We start from the raw sequence: 18304 nt of genomic DNA, 5'->3' as shown, positions 1-18304 counted from the left end.
CATGATACCATCCTAGCCTCCAGCTGTGGCTCTGTCCCCATCTGCCATCTGATCTGCCCTAGGAATTCATGCCCTGCAAGTTCCCGGCATCTGATTTAATCCCAGAGGGAGAGAGAGGGAGAGAGACTTGACATTTAGTGGATGGACCCACCTGAGATTCCTCTCTGACCTGGGACAAGCTTGGTGTGTCAAAGTGACTGATATAACAGTGTTCACCACGGGGTGTGTGTGGGGGTGTGTGGGTGTGGCTGGGTGTGTGGGTGTGGCTGTGTGTGTGTCTTCCTGAACACTCATGAAAGTTAGTGTGTCTATGAGGGTGTGTAATGGGATTTGGGACTTAGTGGAGGTTGAGAATGAATGGATGGAGAGCAAAGTAGCCAGACACATGTTGGGATGTTCAGAAGCAATTCCTGCTCTCCACAAGAGGCTGGGCCCCATGCTGCCACCCTGACTTTGGACTTTGGGACGGAGTCTCTGCTTTTTCTGCTCCATTCCTAATTTTTTTTCTTCCCGGGATGATCCCACAGTGGAGGGAGGAGTAGAGCAAGAAGAGGTTGAATTTTCTCATCTCCCCACATCTCTGACCCAACCCAGGACCAGTGGTAGCTTTGCCTAATTTCAGAGATGGAGACGCTTTCTCCAGCCCCTCTCTTGCTAATGGACAGCAGCAAACTTCCTTCCTCTCATCTGCCAGGGTTTGAAAGCTTGACCTTTCACAGAAGTCAGCTTGAGTTCATTTACAGTAGATTGCCTGATCTCATTTATTTTCTCCTGTATACTTGAAGTTAGGACAGCTATAATTTGAAATGGAAATTTATGCAAATACTATGTAAATCAGGTCATTCCCAGATTAACTGGGGGAAAAAAATCTGGTCGCCTTAGCAGGTACCATCTGTTCCCTCCTCATTCTTTCCATATCTGAACCCCAGCCCCCTCTTCCCAATCTACTTTGAAACTTGTTTTCCTGTGGCTGAGAAAAGAGATCTTTCAAGGGAAGGACACAAATCACCCATCAGTGTCCCAGGTAGGCCGTTCTAATGTCCATTCAGTTGTGGGAAGAAGTTCAGGTGAGGGGCCAGGATGAGGTTTAGGGTTAGCCGCAGGCTAATGGTGCTTCCTTGAAGGAGAGAATCTCTAGGGCTGGCTGTGCTGGACTGCTCTGAGCTGTCTCGGAGAGACCTGCCACACACCACAGGTCCATCATGTTCCCCCTCTTTCCTCTCTTTCCTCCTGGCCTCTGTTTTCCTTATGATTCTTCTTTCATCCTTCTCATTGCCTTTGCCCGAAGCCCTCTTATAGCACCCAGAAGCTCTCTTACTCAGTACTGTGGTAGTTGGAGAAGAAATGTTTAGGAGTTGTGCAATCTTGGGCACTTGTGGGTCCAGGTGTATGTTGGTTGGCAGTGCCAGGGGGGTGCTCCAGTGCCCAGGCCTCTGGTCCCTCCCCGTGGCTGCAGCCCATTCCTGCTTTGTGGCAATGACAGCTTCAGTCCTTCTCTGGGAAGGCAGAGCCTAGTATCCCTATAGCCAGAGGAAGAAGTTTCTATTCCACAACTCTTAGCCCTCCTTTTCTCATAAAGGCTGTTAATGTGGGGGAAAAGGAGGGCTCCTGGCTCCTTTGTTCAGTGTCACTTTCGCCTTGAAGGGGGTAAAAGTGAGAGACTGCCTGGCAGGTCATTAGCTCCTCCAATCTGCAATGAAGAAGCCTTGTGGAGCAAAGCCACAGCTGACACCCAGCAAATAGGTAACTTCAATGTAAAGACTTTTGTGACTGTTAGCCACGGAGATTTTGAGGTTGTTATTGCAGCAAAACTTAATGAGAGCTGACCAATATACCCTCCATAATCTTCACTGACCTTTCCCCAAAGCCTCCTCAAATTTCAAAAAAAAAAGTGCTCGTGATATTTTCTCCGTCTGAGGTCAAATGAGAATAAAAGCGTCTTCATAGAGATTTGCTTTTTCTAGATTCGTTATATGACAGTACAAACCACATTTGCATAATTAGTTTCAAAAGCACACCTCCAGGCAGCGGGAACAGTCAGTGCAAAGGCCCTGAGGCCAGAATATAAAGAGCCCAGTGTGGTAAGATCAGAATAGTAGGAAATGAGGTCAGAGAGTTGGGGGTGGACGGTGGGAGGCTTGAGCTTGGCCCCAGAGGAGGTGCAATTTTAGAACAGAAGCACAAGGTGGCACCATGACATTCCTCACAGTCATGGTTGACCACACATGCTGGTAGCAGAGGAGGCGGACACCCCCCAGAAAGGTTCCGCCAGGGAATCAAAGTCCAGTGGGCACTAAGTAATCATAAAAGATTCTTAGAAATGGAAAAGTTTTTGAGATCTCCCCATCCAATCAATTGCCGTGTGGGGTCCATGATGCCTATGGAGGGGCTCCAGGATTCTGGGAATCCCTTGAATTGCAAAATTCACTATACAGGGGAAACCTCCAAAGCTTTCATGCCAAGGGGTCTATAACCCAAAGAGGGTAAAGGACCTCTGGCTCCAACCAATGTTCCTTCCAGGGTCAGACTTGATGAGAACTTATTCAGCTGCACTCAGCCTGGGCCAAATCCACATGTTACCAGGTGCCCTGGACCCAGACCTGGGCTGTAAGCCCTGTTCTTTCTTAGTGGAGGAACCCAGAGAACGCCCTGAAGCTCCAGGCCTGAGGATACCAGGGCCCCTTCAAGAAACTAGGGCTTTTGTGAGGCGGCTGCAGACTCTCCACTGACTTTCCACTGAACAAACAACAAACCCTGTACACCTAGGCACTGGTGGTTTTCAGAGGTGCCTAGATGTTCTTTGGATAAATGTCACTAAATGTGGTTACTGAATTCATAGTCGCTTTGATCATCAGAGAGTTTCTCACCTACTGGATGTTCTCTCTCTACATATCTTACAAGTCTAATATAAGTCTAATATATATTGTATTCCACATGAGTCTATTATAATGGGGGGGTTGTCTGCCAAATATTTTGAGCTAAATGGGAATCTTTACACTCAAAATGGCCCGTGGAAAGAGAGGGGAGACCGTGTGTGGGAAAGTCTGATGACTGGGGGGTGGCTAGGGCATGGACGCCCCAGTGGGAAGTCGTTGTGGGCGGCAGGCAGAGCGCGGAGGCAGAAGTGAGTCCTGAGCCATGGGACTGCTCAAATGGAACCACAGACGGAGACCAAGGCTCGCCCCTCTGACAGGGAAGATGCAAATTTTTAATTCAGCAGCTTGTTTAAAAAAAAAAAATCCCCTGATACTACTGTATTTGCTATCGGTGTCTAAAAACACCAATTTAAATACCACATTTACTGGTGCCCCTTCTCAAAGCCCAACTTCCCCCTCCTTGCCTGAGAGCGGGGCTCAGAAAACCCAAGCATCTACCTCGGGTGGTTAGACCTGCAGGTGGGCAGTTCCCCGGGGATCCTTCCAAACCAAACCCAGAACAGAAAGAAGAGCTGAGGACTGGGGTTCCTTTCAAGGGCTCCAATCATCTTTTCTCCCCTTCACTGCCTAAGCATGTCCTCCAGATGTGGGCCCAGGGGCCAGAGCGACTGAATATTTATCAAGGGCCTTCTGGCGGACGTGAAGACTGAGAACAGGAAAATCAGGCCCTGGTGGGTGTCTACGAAGCCTGCCTGGGTGCTGGTCAGACTTGGCCAGGTTCAAGTTGCCCAGGTGACTGCTGAGTCACGCCCTGCCCCACTGCCCACCTTGAGAGGCACGCTGTGGACTTGGCCGCTGCCAGAGTTTGCCTCTTGTTGCCATTCCCTACACTAACCACACTGCTCGCCCAGACCCCACTGTGGCTCCATTGTCCACGGTGGCCTGGGCTGACCAGCTCAGCCTGGAGCCCTGCCCTGGGAAGATGCAGGCTACTACGGCGTCACAAAGCACTGCTTTGTGGCCCTGACAGGAGGAATTTGTCTTTAGCTGTGAGATGGCCCCTGGCAGATCCTGGCATGTGGTGAGCAGACAGCTCTGTGTTGGTCACAGTATTTTGAGAAGCCCCAGTCGGATGTGATGCCTCCACCTCCACGTGGACTCCTACAGCCTCGGGTCCACTGGCACCTTTTGTGCTGACCCAGAGTAGGGGTAGGGCTGGCACAAGAGCACGCAGTTTGTGCCCAGTGCCTATCGCTGTGCAGGTTTGACAGCAACGGCGCCATGAAGATTGTGCCCTGAAATGCTGGTCCTCCTGGCATCAAGGCATGCTCGGAGCCCGTCCACCCCCCATGGGGCCTGGGCCCGGCTTCCTCAACAGTGGCAGCGTCCCGCGGGTGCCATATGCGACCGGAAGAGAATGGAAGCGGGTATTGTGATGTAGGGAAGAATTTCTTAACTGAGACACACACACACACACAAAATCACAAACGACAAAATTAAAGATGAATAATTTCAACTACTGTAAATTTGAGAACCTCAGTTCATCACAGGTGCTTTAAAGAAACTCAAAAGATAAGCCACAAACCAGGAAAACATATGCACACGTAAGTGACAAAGGATTCGAATATAGAATATATCAAGAGTCTGGTCCTCCTCGTGGGGTGGAGGCGGTAGGGAAGGGTCTAACAGTTCAGTAGAAAAATAGGCCAAAACGATGGGCATTCTACAGAAGAGAAAACACATAGGGCTAAGTAAACATGGAGATGCCAACCTTGTCAGGATCCAGGAAAACGCAAACCAAGACCGTGATGAGGTCTGGCTCCTCAGCTGAGGCATGAAGGGCTCCCGGCCTGGAGAGCTCTCTTCAGAGGGTTCTCAGTGACCCTGGGGCTTTCCCTCGGAGGGAGGCCTGGCCTGCGGGGCCCTGCAGGCCCTTTGACCTTCCCCCAAGTACCTTCCCACCCAGAGCGTGAGTGGGACCCCTGTCCTTTCCCTTCCTGTCCCCACCAGTGGGGGTATGGGGGTGAAGATCCCCCAGTCTCAGGCAGATCCCTCCAGCCCCCATTCTCGGCATCTTCCCTTGGCTCTCCTCCCAGGTCTCAGCCTGGCCACCTGAGCTGCAAAAACATCTTTTCAGTCTGAAATTCAGACAGACAATCTGTGCACGTCACCTCACAGCCCATGGGGAACTCAGGGCAGACTATTTATGACAATGTAAACATGCTGACGATGAGCACCTTCTAGACTAAGTCCAGGTAAAAGAGGGCCTCCCTTGTAACCAAGCAAGACCCTATGGGGCCTTCCTGGGGCACCCCCAGCCCACCCCATGTCCTCCGCCTGCCTCCTCTCTGTAGAAACACATGAGCCTCCTAGGCCTTCCCCAAGTTCCAAAGATTAAATTTAATCAGAGAAGTGAGAAAACGCAGAAAGAAGACCGTCAAGCAAGACAAAATGTAGCCATTAAACAAAGTCAAGGACCTTTAGTTCCTCCTCAAGGACTATAGATAATATTCTGAGCCATGTCCTTTGAGCTGCTCTGCAGATACTGAAACCCGCACCAGGTGGGAGAAGTTAACTGCAGGCTGCCCACAAGCACGTAGACCCCAGACTGACTGGAACCGGGCTGATGGTGTTGACTCCTGATTCCCTCAGCACTGAGCAATCAGAAGAACGTCCACGAGCTGGTCACGCACCCGGCAACCCTCTCCCTCATTCTGTCTTTTAAAAACCTTTCCCTGAAAGACCACTGGGGAGTTCAGGTCTTTTAAGTTCTAGCTGCCTGGACTCCTTGCTTGGTGCCCTGTAATTAACACTGCATTTTTCATCACCGCAACTCCGTGTCAGCAGATGGGCTTTACTGCGCGCAGGTGGGCAGACTGAGATTTGGCTGGGTGACACCCTCCGCGGTCGGTAACCCGCTCTCCTCCCTCGTGGGCAGCACTGCCCTGCTATTGGCTGAAGCAGAAGCCATGTGTGACAAGGAGCATGTGTGGACTTGGGCTGAATTTGAGGAGGCCCCACTCCTAACCACCGCTCCCTTGGTCTGCCCACTCCAGAATCTCACTTGCCCTTTTCATTTGGGGCTTGCCTGGCCAGCCTTTCCTGATCAGCCTTTAAGAACTAAACAGGCAGCTAAAAGAATATCCTGAAATCACAGGACCCGCGCCTGTATTGAGAACCAGATGCAGCTTAGCCTATAGAGAACTTTTGCATAATTATGTGTCCAACAAATAACCACTGAGCAGTGGCGGTTGAGTGCCACTTCCAAACTCAGTGCTCTTAGGAATGGTGAGACGTTTAGTCAGGTGTGACTGAGGGACTGTAATGGGTCGTGGGACTGCTCTTGGACATCTGGATCCCAGCTCCCCTCTCTCCCTCAGGGCCCGTGCCATGTGTATTCTGAGCCAGCCCAGGCCACCGTGGTTGCCATCCTTTGGCGTGGTCTTTACAAACACAGCAGGCAGGGTAGATCTTTGATCTGCAAAAGCTCCCCCTGAACAGAGCTTGTTAATTGTATTCCTAAGGAGATTTACTTCCTTCTTTTCCAGTCCCTCTCTTTTTCTTTTTTTTCTGTCTTTCACTCAATAAGCCAAGCTTTTATTAGGCACCAGATAGTCTTCTAGGCACTGAGGATACATGAGTGAACAACGTAATCACACAAATCCCTGCCCTCAAGAAAATGATATTCCAATTCAGGAGACAGGACATAAAATGAAAAGCGAAACCCATGACATGTGAAGCGTGGTAAACAGCCCTGAGAAGGATTTCTACGTGCCCCGCACCACAGCCATGAGAAGAGTTCACTTCACTGGCCGTTGAGTGACAGTGAACATGGTTTGAGCGACCACTGTATACAGGTATAGCACCCAGTGATTTCCATGCATTACCTCATTTAAATCCCGTAACAACCCACATGGTACGTGCTATTACTGTCCCCACATGGGGAATCTGGCACACAGAGAGGTTCAGGGGCTACCTAAGACCACCCAGCTGCTAAGAAAGGGAGTCAGGATTTGAATCTAAACTCCGGGACTCTGCTTTCTTTGTTCTTATGCCTCCCAGCTCTGCCCTCACCCTATTCAGTGCTCACGCTGCAGCCTCTGGACGGCACCACAGTGAGGAGGACACCCCTGGACCACATCGCAGCTGGGAGGGGGTACATAGCCTCGGAACATGTAGGTGGGTCTCAAATGACCACTGTTTTCCTTCTGTGCCGAAGGCACTCATCCTGGCAGTGGCTGCCTGGCGGTGCCTTTAGAACCTGTGGGGCGTGTGGTCAGGCCCCCACCCACACCTGTCTGAGAGACAGCACAGGTCGGAGGTGCCTTCCGTGGCTTCTTAGCCCAGGACCTCAACAAAGCAGGCCCTGAGCGAGCCCCCGGGTCTGGGGACAGGCTGAATGTGCCCGGGGCAAGACTAAAGGTGTTCTCAGACTCCAGAGGTGCCACGAGGCCTGCAGCCCCTACGTACTGGTTTCTTAAAGTGGGGTCTGTAGTATGGGGTCGGGAGTAACTTTCCATGTCCCTTCCCTGCCCATAGTGACAGGACGGTGAACCCAGGAAAGAAACAGAACGTGAGTGTACGCGTGTATGCAAAATGTCTTCCCAAACTCAACACACGAGGCTGAACAATGGCTCCCTCCTGCCTGGCCTGTAATAGAGGGAGCACTGAGTCTAGGGGGCATGAGTTCCAGTCCTTCCAGTAATAAGCTGTGTGACCTTGGCCAAGTTGCTCAACCTCTCTGGGACTCAACGCTTTTGTCTGTAAAATGGGGCAAAGGACTCCTTTCCTGCCTGCCTCGGGATTTGTGGTGACGATCACAGGAAACAGTGTACCCGAGTGTGCTGTGTAAAGTGACACGCACAACCATCTTCCTTGCAGCTGAAAGGACTGAAACACCGAATTCCACCAGAAGGAATCGCGGTGAGGCTTGTATAGGTTTAGGCCAATCAGGGGTTAAAATCCCTGCTCCCGGGAACAGGCCACACGTATTGAAAACCCTCCACTCTGTTCCAGAACCATTACTGGCAAGACTCATCCCTCCCCTTCCTCCTCAGGGCCAACAGGTGAGAAACTGGGGAGGCGGGAGGAGTGGGGGGCGTGGAGGCGGGAGCTGCGAGAGGGCAGAAGATGCCTAAGGACGGGGTTGCACGGAGGCCCTTCTGCAGGGCGCCGGGCAACAGCCGCGGCATAAGGCCTCTCCGCAAGCTAAGTGCCAGCCCAGCAGATGTAGCACGCGCTCTCCACGGTGTGACCCTAAAGCCAAGATGGTTCCTGCCCCGACAGGCTCAGCGGGCTTCACACCCTCCCTCTGGAGGTAAGGGAGCAAGGATTCCAGTCACTCAGAAAAAGAGAACTCTCATTTATCGGGCCCCCTGCTGCTTGCCACATGTTCCTTGGTTTAACGCACCCATCCGCTCTGGGAAGTATTAGCCACGCTTTACATCCGAGAAAGCTGAGCCCTGAAGAGGCGGAGACACCTCGGGCCTCACAGCTCCAAGTGCAACCGGGATTCGTGGCGCCCCGAGGCCCCCTCTGACAGGGCTCGTTATTAATCAGGCAATGAATACTGCTTAAGTACCTGTTCGTCCGGGAACTGCTGAGGACGTGAACCTTGCAGGAGGCAAGATGCGGCCTCCCGGCGTGGGGCAAACCTAGGTAGGGGCAGCAGGGGTCCCGCAGGCGTGTTTCCCTGCGCCCAGGGCCGTGAGGGCCGCGAGGGCCGCGAGGGCCGCGAGGACCGGGGCGCTCAGGAGGCTCCGCTAGCAGGGCGGTGTGAGTCCTCCGAGCCAAACCCCTCCGCGGCTGGAAGCTCCTCTTGGGCCCTGGGGACCCTGAGTCACTAACTCGTGCTCCGGTGATGAAGCTCCTTAGCTGAGCCAGCACTTAAACTTCCAGCTCAGGGTTCTTTCTACACCCACCACTTGTGAGGTGAGGCTTGAGGCGGCGCTGTTTGAGGCGGCGCGGTGGGCGTGGCTGCGACCACTAAGGGACCAGAGCCTGGGGCCCCGCCTCCTGCCCTGGAGTCTGCGCAGATCTGCGCTGGCCAGCCGGCTGTCCGGCTGAGCAGCTGTTTCCACTTAACGTGCGGCCAGGGTTCTGGGAGCCCCGCCAGCATTCAGAGCCGTTTCCCTCCCTTTCCTTTGTGTAAAATAGAAAACTGCTCAAGGCTGCCAGAGTAGGCAGCTTGCTCCCAGGGGGCCTTACCCACCATTTGCCTGGACTGGAGGGGAGGCCTCTTGGGAGCCCTCTTTTTCTCTGGGGCTGGCCATCTGGGACCTTCCCATCCAGCAGCTGCTGGAATCCACTCTCCTGTAGCGCCTTCCCTCATGGGGCTCCCTTTTCCCAGTCTCAACCCCCGGCCCTTCGTTCTGAAATCAAGCAGTGTTACTGAACCAAACGTGGGTCCCATCACCTGCACACAGTAAAGCCAATCTCCTGATACCGGGTTGTGGTGAAGGAAAGGGCAGTGGTTTATTTTAAGGTGCCAGACAGGGAGTCCCAGGCATCTAATGCTCAAAAAAACCCCAACTCCCAGATGGATGTCAGGGAAGCAGTTTTAAAGGCAAGGTGAGGGAGTGGGGGGTCGCAGGGCATGTGATCAGCTTATGCACAATTCTCTGGTTGATGGTGAGGTGACATGGTGGTGTCACAGGGGTTAACATTACTCATCTTCAGGCTCCAGCCGGTCTGGGGGCTGCATGCTCATGGTCATCGTGTAGTTAACTTCTTCCACTTGGTGGGGGTTTTAGCATCTGTAAAACAACTCAGGAAATGTGCATCAGATACTGTTATCTAAGTACTTCAGGGAGGAACTAAAGACTCTGTGACTGCAGTATGGCTGATATACTGTTTAAATTGTTACCAGTTCTCCTGGTTCAGTTGCTACTTTTGTCACTACATGTTCACATCCTTTCAATCATTAATTCTTTTTTTTTTTTTTTTTTTTTTTTTTTTTTTTTGTGATACACGGGCCTCTCACTGTTGTGGCCTCTCCCGTTGCGGAGCACAGGCTCCGGACGCACAGGATCAGCGGCCATGGCTCACGGGCCCAGCCGCTCCGCAGCATGTGGGATCTTCCCGGACCAGGGCACGAACCCGTGTCCCCTGCATCGGCAGGCGGACTCTCAACCACTGCGCCACCAGGGAAGCCCTCAATCATTAATTCTTGAGCCAGGTTTCTGTGACTCAGGGGAGGCCTGGGAGACTACAGCTTTTATACAAAGAAGAGGCAGGCAGAGGGCATGGGGGAAGGGGTCTGTCCCAGGAAGGGCCCATAGGGTTCTGCTCGGTTACAGCAGCTTGTTGTCAGTCTGACACCTCCAGTGGATGGGGATCCCCTTGGTGGAGTGTCCTGGAACAAGGTCTTGCTGGCCACGGTGACATGGGTGACTTAGAGGCAGCTTGACCTGGAACTCTGTGAGGTGTGTCTGAGAGCTGAGTCTGAAGCAAGGGGAGGGAAGCCTCATTCACCCTTGTCCCCCAGCCCCTTCCCCTTCCTCCAGGGCTGGCTGTTCCTATATGAAATCCAGTGTCCTGGGATGAGCAGGGCTCCTTTCCAGAATGATCTGTAGCTTGTTTTCTCACCCCACTGGAAGGCTTCTCCCAAACTCAAAGTTCCCCATGCCAACAGCAAATTATTCCACAAACACATGGAAGTTTCATTTACAAATCTCTTGTTTTCTTATGTAACTTTCTATGACTTTCCCTGGAGGCTTTTATCTACATAAGCTCTTTTTCTAGGTAAACAGGAAGGGAGATTGATTCACTATCCTCAGAAATTAGGAAGAATGCAATTATACAGGCTCTGACACTCCGGCTGACACTCCCATCAGCGCTCAGCCGGCAACTGCCCTGCCCCAAGCTGGACTGTGCTCCCCAGCATCTTCCTGGCAGCCAGGCAGCTCCCTTGAGCCTCTCCCAGGCCCCAAGGACCCCAGCTTCCTTCATTCGTGACCTGGGACTAACCCCTGTCCCAGGGCCCCTCTGAGAGTTAAGTAGTGTGAGAGGAATTTCCATGCCTTTGAGTTGTTCCCCTTTGGTCTTGCAGATTTCTGGAAGTCACCACGAGACGCTGGTGTCACCTTAAGCTTTTTAACACTGGGCTACATGTGATTCTGGGTTGGTGTTAATTTAGCCTCAAGACCTATGATTATTTTCCATACAAGAAAGTTATTAAAGGCAGTGGAATTCCACAGAGTCATTTGAAAGATAACACTTTTTTTTTAGACCCTAGAGACAGTGTGAGCCAGGCTAGGATGTCTACTTGTGCTTACCCAGTCTCTAAAGCGCAGTATGCTGGAGGAGAAAAAGTCAAACTATCTGAGATCAAATTCTGACCCTGCAGTGTGACTTAGGGCGAGGTGATTAACCTCTCTGCACTTCTGTTTCCTCATCTGTCAAAGGGGAATGACAATACCTATCTCACTGTGTTGCTGTGAAGATTAAATAAGGAAACAGATGTAAACTCCCTCACACAATACCTGGCACAAAGCAAGGGCTTAGTCAATGAGAATTCTCTTTCTCTTCTGAAATCTGGGGTTGCCTGAGAAAGAGTCTAGCATTAGAGATCTTGCAACATTTCAGCAGAGTTGCTTGAGAGATCAGAAATGTCTGGGAAGGGGCTTAGAAGGGAAAAAGGGTCTATAAGAATGTCACGTGGTCACAAGGAATCAAGGATGTGAGAAGTTCTTTAGCAGAAATTAGGAGATGACCTCTTTCATTTGAATCCTAGTGATGGATGCTTTATGGATGTAAGTATGAGTATAATTACACAGAAATGAAAACCTTTTCCGTTGTGATATAGGAAAACCATCTCCCTGACTTAGGGCCACAGGCTGTAGGCAGCTCAATGCCACTCTCCGGGTACATGGGACCAATCATACATCGTGGTTCAATCTCCTTCATCTGCCCTGGTCTTTGGGAAGTATGTAAATGTCTTCATAAGTGCATGAGAATAACTGCTCAAGACCACTGGTGTGTTTCCCCCAAATCCTCTTGCTCATTAATAAAACAGAAACAACTGAGGTAAAGGGATATTACCCAGGGTCACTGGGAATTGAGTTCCCGTCCAGTGCTCCTCGGACCTGCCAATTGCCAAGGCTAATTTAGGCAGAGACCACCAGCAGCAAGTTCAAGGCCCCGTCAAGAAGGTTTTCTTTTAATAACACCCATCCATACACATGAAACACAGGCTTCCCTGGAATTGTTGAAAGAAAGTAAAGATAAAAATACTTGAACAAGAAAGTTCATTGCAGGGGACTTCCCTTGTGGTCCAGTGGTTAAGAATCCACCTTCCAATGCAGGGGACAAGGGTTCGATCCCTGGTCGGGGAACTAAGATCCCACATGTTGTGGGGCACCTAAGCCCGCATGCTCTAGAGACCGTGCGCCACAACAACTGAGCCCATGTGCTATGGAACCTGCATGCCACAACTAGAGAGAAGCCTGCGTGCTGCAAGGAAGAGCCTGCATGCTGCAACTAAGACCAGATGCAGGGACTTCCCTGGTGGCGCAGCAGTTAAGAATCCACCTGCCAGTGCAGGGGACATGGGTTCGAGCCCTGGTCTGGGAAGATCCCACATACTGCAGAGCAGCTAAGCCCGTGTGCCACAACTGCTGAGCCTGCACGCCTAGAGCCTGCAAGCCACAACTACTGAACCCATGAGCCTAGAGCCCGTGCTCCGCAACAAGAGAAGCCACCACAATGACAAGCCCGTGCACCACAATGAAGAGTAGCCCCTGCTCACCGCAACTAGAGAAAGCCCACGTGCAGTAACAGAGACCCAACGCAGCCAAAAATAAATTAAAAAAACAAAAATCTGATGCAGCCAAATAAATAAATAAATATTTTTTTTAAAAAAGAAAGTTCATTCCAGCTTTATTCCAAACAACCCAAATGCCCATCAGCAGGAGAATGGTAAAAAATTGTGGTGTATTTATACAGTGGACTATTACACAGCTATAAAAAAGAGCAGATTTCTGAAGCACACCAAAGTGAACCATTATGCTGAAATAAGCTACATACAAAAAACATATACACTGTCTGATTTTATTTAAATGAAGTTCAAAAAAATCAGCAAAAATAATCTAAGATGACAAAATTGCAAAACAACTATACCACCCCCACCCCCCCTCCCCCCAAAAAATCTAAGATGATAGAAGTCAGAACACTGGTTACCTTGGGGTGGGGATGGTTACCTTGGACTTGGAAGGGGCACAGAGAACTTCCTGGGGGACATGGGGATGCTCTGTATCTTGATTTGGGTGGTGGTTACATGGTTTATGCATAGGTACAAATTCATAGAGATGTCCACTCAAGATCTGTGCATTTTCCTGCATGTAAATAAAAAACTGAAAATTTTAATTATATCAATAAAAATATTGAAAAAGAAAAGAGGAATTGGAGAAGAGTGAATACGTCAAGTTAAATGGGGGCTATCCATGTTGGAGCTGGCCTCAGTCATCAGAAAGCCCAGTAACCTGCTTCTCCGTGCGTTTGTGAGCCTTAGGACTGAGGCTGAACCACATTCCGACCCTGGCACCAGCAACAGACTACTTGCTATTGAATTTATGTCAAACAATGCTTCCAGGCCTTTACTTCAGTTTTGCAGATAATATTAAGCCAAAAATTTTCCCTTTGAAATTCTCCCCATTTCTCCTGAACTCCCTGAACCATTTACCTAGTCACCCCAATAGCCATCTGTGACCCCTACTTGTTTGCACCCCATCAATCACCAAGTCCCATCAATTCTACATCCTTAATAGCTTTAACATTCATCCATTTTTTTCTCTACCTCTAACGGCCTAAATCCAGACAGCGTCATCCTCCTAGATTACGCACCAACCTCTACCTGGTCTTCCAGCCTCCCATGGTCTTGTTCTCCTTCAGTGAGCTCCCCACACTGCTAAAGGGATCATTGCCCTAAAATGAGAATCACAAAATACTTGAAAGGATCTCTAAAGCTGCCAGACAGATAGGATGGTCATAAACAGGATGGTCAGGGAAGGTAATATATGAGCAGAAGCCTGAAGGAAGTCATTGCTTGCCACCTCACACCGCACGTGTATCCCATAGTCATTCTGATCTCCTGGCAATTCTGATCTCCTAGAATAGGCTGTGATCCCTCCAGCCTCAGGGCCTTTGCATATTCTGCTTCCTCTACCTGCAATGCTCCAAGCTGTCAAGAACTGTGAAGGGCCTGCAATTTTACCCTACTCGTGGGCTCATAAGTTAACCTGCCACAATTCATGGATGTTGGTGGAAGACATGAGACTCCTGGGTCAGAGAAGGACACTTTATTATCCCTAGAAATAGTAGTAGCCAGAGTGTCAGCGTTTTTTCACTGTTTTTCTGACCCCCAGATGACCCATCAGTCATTGGGTCTGACCCCCAGATGACCCACCACCATTCAGTAAGACAGATGAGGTCTAAATAAATAAGTAAACTGTTATGCAAGGAACTGAGACCATAGCAATTAAGATGATAATAGTTGAGACAAGAATCTTTGGAACTGACTGCAATCTTCACAGAGCTTTGGCATTGGCAGAGGCCTCCTTAGTAGGTGATGGAAGCCCCACCCTGAACAGTTGCTGCCCTTGAGAATCTGCTCAGGGCCTGGTGGGGAGACTGACACATCTACAGATGAATTGCAAGGCTGTGCTCTTAAGCTCTGGTAGAGATGTGCACAAAGGAAGTGCACAGGATGGACAGGAGGAGGCCACTGGGGCTAAATCTTGACTGAGGGACAGGAATTCCTCTGAAGGACTTAAAAGACTGGTCTTGAAAACAGCACTGCTTATAGGAGGAGGGCAAGTACGTTTCTCAGGCAGGAGCTCCTTAAGTCTCACATTTATGCAATAACTTTGAGTGTTTTTTGGTGGGGCAGGGGGATATGAAATTCTCTACAGATGTGCCCTTGGCTACCTGCCCAGATGAGGTGAAATTCCTCTCAGGTACTGCCTAGCAACCAATGAACGGGAAGAGGAAGCTGCAGGGCTGGGGGTGCAGGGGGGTGCTCTCTGGGGTGGGGTCGCTGTGGTGCTCACAATTCCAGAACAAATCCTCGGCGCCTCTGCAACAGCCAGAATCGAGTCTGGCTCCTCCGGTGAGAGGTGAACATGCCCTGGATTCCGCCAGGCCTGTTCCTTACGCCCAGCTGGCAAGATTTCAGGACCAACGCTGCCACACACTACTCCCCGCTTGCCAGGCAACATAGGACATCCTGGGGCCAGCCATGACCATCTTTGGTTTCTGGAGTCAGGAGGAGCCTGACACATCCCAACCCCACCTGCACTGCCCTCGGGCTGGGCTCTGTCCCTCGACAGCAGAAGGCTCTGCAGAAGTGTGTGTGAAGGGAGCCGCAGACACATCAAGCCAGCAAGGCCTCAGCGTCGGTCCCCGTCCCCTGCAACTCCTTTATCTGGCAGGTGAAGAAATGGGCACCTGGGAGGGCAGGGGACCTGACCAGGGCGATGTGACTGCTTGGTAGGGAGCTCGCTCATCACCCCAATCCCGTGCTTTACTACCTCTCTTTCTAGCTTTCTCCCAGGTCCCCTGTCAGGGCCCAGCCTTTCACACTGAAGACACCCATGAACTTGTCTCCTTCTCCCTGGACTTCGAGCTCCCTGAGGGAAGAAACAGCACCTTTCCCATCGGCGCACACAGTGAGAGCCCAAGGAAAGCCTGGTGAGGGAGGGGTTAAGTGGACAGAGGCTACAGGCTGGGGGCTATTTTGGGTCATTGCTTTTTAGTCACAAACAAGGGTGTAGCTGGACCCAACTTCAGAAAAAAAAAAAAAAAAGGGTTGTCTTTGTTTAAAAAGTAATGTTATCTGATTCACTTTGTTATAAAGCAGAAACCAACACACCATTGTAAAGCAACTATACTCTGGTAAAGATGTTAAAAAAAAAAAGTAACGTTATAAGTTTAACAAACTCCAATGTTTCCTTTCCAAATCTTTGAGTAGGATTGAGATGATGCCACTTTGATTCCGTGGCTCCTCTTATCCTTCCGTGGCAGCCCACTCCCCAGCTCCATCGTGGTCCTGTCCTCTGCATACTCCTACCCGTTTCAGAAGCAGGATTTGGGGAAGCTGGGCTGAGCGAGTGACTTAGTCACTGGCTGTCCCTCCTCTGTCTCTCTTTCCCTGCCTCTTGGTCAGAGTCAGTCTCTTTCTCTCTCAGCTCTTGGCTGGGCCTGTCCACTTGCTCTTGATGGAGGAGGTGCAAGTCAGACGCTGGGAGAAGGGCAGGGCACAGGACGCAGGGAAATCTCGTGCGTGTCCAGGCTCCCGGGAAGCCCTGCCCCGTGTGGTTCCTGAACGAGCTAGAACCCCCTGCTCTTTTCCACCCCTGAGGAAACAGCTCTCCCGGTGAGGGGGGTGTGAATGAAAAATGTGGCTGCCTTATCAGTAGACAAAGGACGTTACAGCCATCAAGCGGCTACAGCCACCTCTACAGTGCATCAGGACATCAGGATGGGAAACCCCAGGATACTGGCCTTAGGTAGCAAAGGTGCACATCAAAGGAATGACGTCAGTGAACCCAGGCTCTTGCATCTTCCCATATGCAGAAAAGCACTAAATTCATTAACTTGAGATACTGGTTTTCTTTAATTAACAGTAATCTTCTGATGTTCCAGTTACCTGGTCTTTGTTGCAAAACTCCTATATATCCTGGCCCCTCCCTTACCTCATGGGAGCAGTCCCTTAGAACTATCTGAAAGGCTGCCTCCTGGGCTTGGAGTTCTCAGAAAGACCGCCAGGTAACACATAATTCTCAAATTTTAGGTTGTGCTTTTTTTTTTTTTCCTCAGCTGATCGGGGAAGGCAGGAGAGGACCAGATGGAAGCGGTCAAGGCCTTGCCACGTTGCCAGTCCCATCCCTTTTTCATGCCTGAACCCTCTGCTCTGAGCTCTGCCCTCAGCACTGCTGTGTTAACTTTACAGGAAACACGGTTGAGCAGACATCCCCTTAAGACTCTACAGAGTAGCGGGCTGTGCTGCTCCAGCTCCGTGCGTGAAGCCCAGACTCTGCCAGGGTTCTTGCCCCAGAGACTCTCGGTGGTTGGTGGTTGATGGCCATTCGTCTCTTGTAGGAACCTTGTGTGTATTCTTCCCACCTCTTGGGAAATGACCTTTGTGGGCATTAAAAAGTAAAAGTACTTCCAGTTCCCTTCCTGAGCCTCTTAGGCAACATGTAGAAGCTAAATACCAGTTCTAGGGAGGGGTGCTGGTTTGGAGTTTGACCCACAAAGGGCAGGCCCTATCATGCCCACCCAACTGGCGACATGAAGGTCCTGCCTGGAAAAAGGGAAGGATCAACCCTGGGCAGCTCTGGGCCTGCAGCAGGCATGGTGTTCACGATCAAGTACAAAGGTAAACAAGAGCATAGCAGTGGGTTAAAGAGATCGTTCATCTTCCTGTCGATGACAGACGTGAGCTCTGGCCCAGGGCCCAAACTCCTTATCCTTGAAAAACACATTTTACATATTGCTGGCAAAAGCAGCCAACCCAGATTAAGCCGCCAGACCTGACTATTTTCGATCTTCCTCCTATTCCTCTTGAAAAATATGAGATAAAGATTTTCTAGGCTGCTTCTTCCCTCTCTCCCCCAAAAGACAATGAGAACCACTAAAAGGTAGGCAGGGGCTCTGTTGGGGGTTTGCTCCCCTCCAGAAAGCCCACTTCAGGCCAGTTCAATAAGGACGAGAGTATTTGCATTTCAGAAGGATTCTTCAGTTTCTAATAGGATTCCTTCAAAAGGCAGATTCCTGAGGACATTTAAGGATTTATTTACAGATCGTTAACTTACTCATCAGAGAGGCTGAAGGGCAGAGAGACTCTGAGCTGACATTTTGGAGGTGCCACCTCAAAGTGTGATCAAGCAGAAAGAAAGATAAAGTGCTTTTGAAATGATAATGTGAAGTAATGGAGACAAGGATTTGTTTCACAGGCACCATTTTAGGAAAACACGTACGGTATAAAGTGAAGTCCAGATGGATTGCTTTACACCGACTATGTAATTAATATTTTAGTGAGGGGGCAACCCTCAGCTGTTGCTATAAAAATTTTCTCGAAACCATCACATAAGTTGGAGCATCATAAAACAGGTTTCTGCCAAGTGGATTGTATTTTTTATCACGAGAACAAGGTTATAAACTTGGAGTTACATTCCTGATTAGGGATTTGACATCAAACATATCAGATATGATTTGATGATTTCTGTCAGAAATGCAAACTGAGGGCTATAATAAGTTCTCAAGAAAATTTTAACCATGAATCACACAGAAGAAAAGTACAAAGCAGGTTACAATATAAACGTGACCTAAAACGCTGACACTTGCAATACACATTGACTTTGCAATACCCTGATTTGTTTTCTCTAGAATTTAAACGAGCCTTTTGGAACCAGATTTTTAAAACAAAC

General features: G+C 50.1%; 1 protein-coding gene across 1 annotated transcript in view; it reads left to right on the top strand.

Moving 5' to 3' along the window:
• Positions 1-8722, top strand: part of CDHR3 (cadherin related family member 3) — a 97413-nt gene extending 88691 nt beyond the window's left edge. The window contains exons 19-20 of the mRNA XM_060021230.1: positions 6939-6991; positions 8579-8722. Of these exons, the coding sequence (XP_059877213.1) occupies positions 6939-6991; positions 8579-8722 (197 nt within the window). The remainder of the gene's footprint in view (positions 1-6938; positions 6992-8578) is intronic.
• The last annotated feature ends 9582 nt before the right edge of the window (positions 8723-18304 follow it).

Source organism: Delphinus delphis, chromosome 9 (genome assembly GCF_949987515.2).
Source record: "Delphinus delphis chromosome 9, mDelDel1.2, whole genome shotgun sequence".
Lineage (NCBI taxonomy): Eukaryota > Metazoa > Chordata > Mammalia > Artiodactyla > Delphinidae > Delphinus > Delphinus delphis.
The sequence above is the reverse complement of the archived record's forward strand: the minus strand, read 5'-3'. Positions and strand labels throughout refer to the sequence as shown.